The sequence below is a fragment of the Alligator sinensis genome, unplaced genomic scaffold (assembly GCF_000455745.1).
Source record: "Alligator sinensis unplaced genomic scaffold, ASM45574v1 scaffold563_1, whole genome shotgun sequence".
NCBI lineage: Eukaryota > Metazoa > Chordata > Crocodylia > Alligatoridae > Alligator > Alligator sinensis.
In genome coordinates, this window is record NW_005842524.1 from 959,749 (window position 1) to 963,402 (window position 3,654).

At 35.2% G+C, this 3,654-nt stretch overlaps 1 protein-coding gene across 11 annotated transcripts in view; it reads left to right on the forward strand.

Moving 5' to 3' along the window:
• The window catches only part of CAMK2D (calcium/calmodulin dependent protein kinase II delta), a 268,565-nt gene extending 265,224 nt beyond the window's left edge, over positions 1-3,341 (forward strand). For 10 of the 11 annotated variants that reach the window (XM_025213351.1, XM_006031684.3, XM_025213354.1 and 7 more), the window contains one exon: positions 849-1,094. In XM_025213351.1, coding sequence (XP_025069136.1) covers positions 849-903 — 55 coding nt within the window. In that variant the 3' untranslated portion in view covers positions 904-1,094. The other variant, XM_025213353.1, reaches the window with a different exon arrangement.
• Positions 3,342-3,654: the final 313 nt, after the last annotated feature.

Sequence of the window (3,654 nt, forward strand, 5' to 3'; positions counted from 1 at the left end):
TAGTTTTTTTTTGTCTGAAAAAAAGAAAATGGCCACAACTTACAATTTATTTTTTATTTAGAGTTATATATTCTAGATTTTTGCTATGATTCAGAAAACTGACCAAAAATGCTTCTGCATCCATCTGTTTCACAGCTTCTGTCTGTGTGAGCCAGATATATTTGATGGAAGGAGACATCATTTTCATTTGCTATATGTTCAGTATTAAGAATTTGCTCTATTACCTTGTAGAACTGCTAAACATAGCAATAGGATGCATACAGATGCACACATGCACTCAAGGACGCACACGGAATATCAGGACAAGTAGTCAGGAGGCTTACTGAATCTGAAACAAATTCAGACATCATGCCATGTGCTAGAATGCAGCTTTTTACTGATGTATAAGATACTCTACGTTATAATAAGTTACATTCCAGAAAAAGACCTAAAAGAAAGAACTTATGCAGTCTGTAGCACCACTGGGGCCTGACTATAGCCCCAAAAACTAGTAACAAAAATGATAAATAATAATGATGATTTTACTACTTTAATATTCTGCCTGTTTTTTTTCTCCTTACACTCCTTTTCTGGCACCTGCATATAAAAATGATACCTGGTTAGACTCCCTGACCCAACTCACAGGGCCAACTCAAAGGTGATGTATAAGTTGGGGATATTAACAATATATTGACTTACTGTGTGAATCCAAGTTAGCCTGTACAGTACAAGTTGCCGTAACATGCAGATTGAGGGTGCCATAAAATGGTGTAAGTTATATCAACTTAGACTCCCTTCAGACTGAAATTCAGTTTGAAGTTTGTGGACCTTTGTGAACTTAGGCAAGTTACTTAAGCTTTCTGTCTCAGGGTCCCTTCCACTAGTGTGAAGATACTATTAACAAAACCTCCTGGCATGCTGTGAAGGTTAATTGGTGTTTGTAAGGTGATGTGAAGAGGAAAAGAGATATATGTAAGTGCTTGGTTGTTTTTTTGAACAAACAATATCTTGTCAGGCTGCAGCTGATTTGGAGAATCTTTATAGTACTCTCCCTACATTTGTAGAGTACACCATAAATCAATGATGTTCCTAATGGCAATCCTGTTTTTTTTCCCTTCTAGTTAAAAATCAACGGTGCCACTCTTGCGTTCTCCATGCTCAGTGCACCTGGTTGGTTACCATCTGGGCCATCCTGTTCTCCTCTTCATGCATGTTTCTGAGAGCATGAAGTTGTGAAGGTTCTACATGTAACACATTTTGCAATGCATCATTTGGTTGTATATTCCATCCGTCCATTGTTAACTCTTCAATGAAGGAAATGTTTCATGCAAATTGAAATGACAAAGCAAAAAAAAAAAACATTCACAGTACAGTAGTAGGTTCAGCAACGTTAGTCATTTTTATCTATGTATGCCAAGTATTGACAAACATCTTTAAAATTACAATGTTTGCAAAAAGCATATCCCCCCCCCCCACACACACACACACACACACACTTTAAGAACTTTTTTTTGCTCCTCTCCGTCTCCCTCTCCCTTCCCCCTATGGGATTTGCATTGGTTATAGTAGAAAAAGATGTAATTTCCACTGACAGCTGTGTTACTGTAAAACAGTTTTATTGCAGTATTTAGCTGGACAAAATCACTGGTGAATGTGGAAGGAGGAATATGTTGGCGTTATACCAGTTGAAGCCATCTTAGTTATTACTCAACTGTGTAAACTGGAAAAATTGCATCATTTGCTGGCTTGATCACTTTTGAATTAATTTTCACTGTTCTGGCTAGTCAGCTTCATTTTTTTCTTGAATCTTTACCTTTGCTTTCTTGCTATGGTAACTGAAAATTTATATCGGATGAATGAAGAGCTAAATTAAAATTTGTGGGGAACTGAGCGGTGAATGGGAAATAGTTTTTGATGATTACAAGAAAGGGTAAAATAAAATAGATTTTTATCACTTTTAGGGTGTACAGTAAATTTATTAAGGAGGCTTTAGAGAATTTTTTATTTTGTTTATGCTGTAGTCCAGATGTGTGGTTAATATACTCTACAAATATTAGGCCTTAAAAGCTTAGTATGAAGAGTTTGTTTACTTGATTATAGCTGCTTCTTCTCTGGAAGGCTATTATGAATACACCAATTTTTAATACCGTAACACTTTACCACAGTAGGATTTTCTTGGGGGGGGTAGTTCCATTTGCTCTTGGCTTATTAAATTGTTACACAATGTGGAATATTAGGGGCAACAACTCCTGCAGCATTACTAACAGTTTAATTTCTATCCTTCTGCTGCAAACACCTGTACAGTAAGCAGGGAACACTCTCAATATCCATTTAGAACAGTTATTTTGTGACCTGGACTGTCTTCGCTTCTCTCGCATACCTGTGAAAATACATATATTCCTGCAAGTATTTAGATTTCTTTCCCCCCCATTTTTAATAGAATAAATACAGGGATTGCCCAGTTTCTTTTTGGTTCTTCATTGTTTTATTACCAATGGGGCTAACTGTTTTTTGCAGCGCTGTATAGTGCATGATATCTCAATCAATGTTCTTTTTAGCAATTACAATGTACTACTCAGCAGCCTGATGTTTTTAAAATGGGAAAGCTTCCTAATTTGTATAATTTCACTTTTCTGTGTTGATTCCTAATCAAAAGCAGTTCTTAAACACTTTGATGTTGTTACTAGTGGATGTACGGTAAATGGATTTAAGCTTCTCTGGTAACTATTACCTGATTTAAAACAATATATATTTAAAATAAGCATCTACAGTAAATGTGTTGAGCCATATTAACCTGCCAATGGGATCTGTGAAAAAGTCATGGCCTCATTTTTATCTCTTATTAATTTCTTTACTTTTTTTTGTGAAGCGGCTATAAGTGGCATAAATGTATTTAAAATTATCAAATTAGGTGTAGGGTGTTTTTTTATACTTCTACCATAGCATGTGGTGTTGATGTATTACTGTAGATCAAGTTTGTCTTCCACACCAAGATGTGAGGAAATTGTGACTCGTTCTCTCCACCACAACTGAATTATACACTTACCTTCTGTCATTTTGGAACACTGCAGTTTACCATGAGACACAGTGTACATAGTTCTTGCCATAATGGTAAATGACTGATATATTTAAGAATTAATAAATTTGTGATTTCTGCTGACATTGCGCTTGTGTTTTCCTTTCACAGTAAGCTGGATACTGCAAAGCCCTAAAAAAAAAATAAAAAAATCACAGGAAAATATGAAGTTTCTATTTCTGGCTATGAATTGAATTGATACAAGCTAAAGTATTTTTACAGATCAAAATTGGGGAATACAGATCATAGCTTTTCTGATCTGTCTAGTTTTGCACAATTTTTTGTCCTCAGGCTCTTAATCTGCTACCTTTATATTACACCGTTATGATAGGTTTTGTACATACTTTTTCTTTTATGGGAATTCACTTAGAAATATTTTTAAAAGTTTGAACCCCAAATCTTTATTGGTTACTTTTCCTGTTCCTCACCATGTAAAACTCTAGAGGCTACTCTAATCATGATTACCATGAGTGTCATGCTGAAGACCATAAAGAAAGATAATCATGTTTAAATGCTAAACATTACTTTAGGCAGACCAGGTTCTTTGGGTAAATCCAATATCTTTTATAAGTTCCTCTAATATATGTTGCCAACATGGC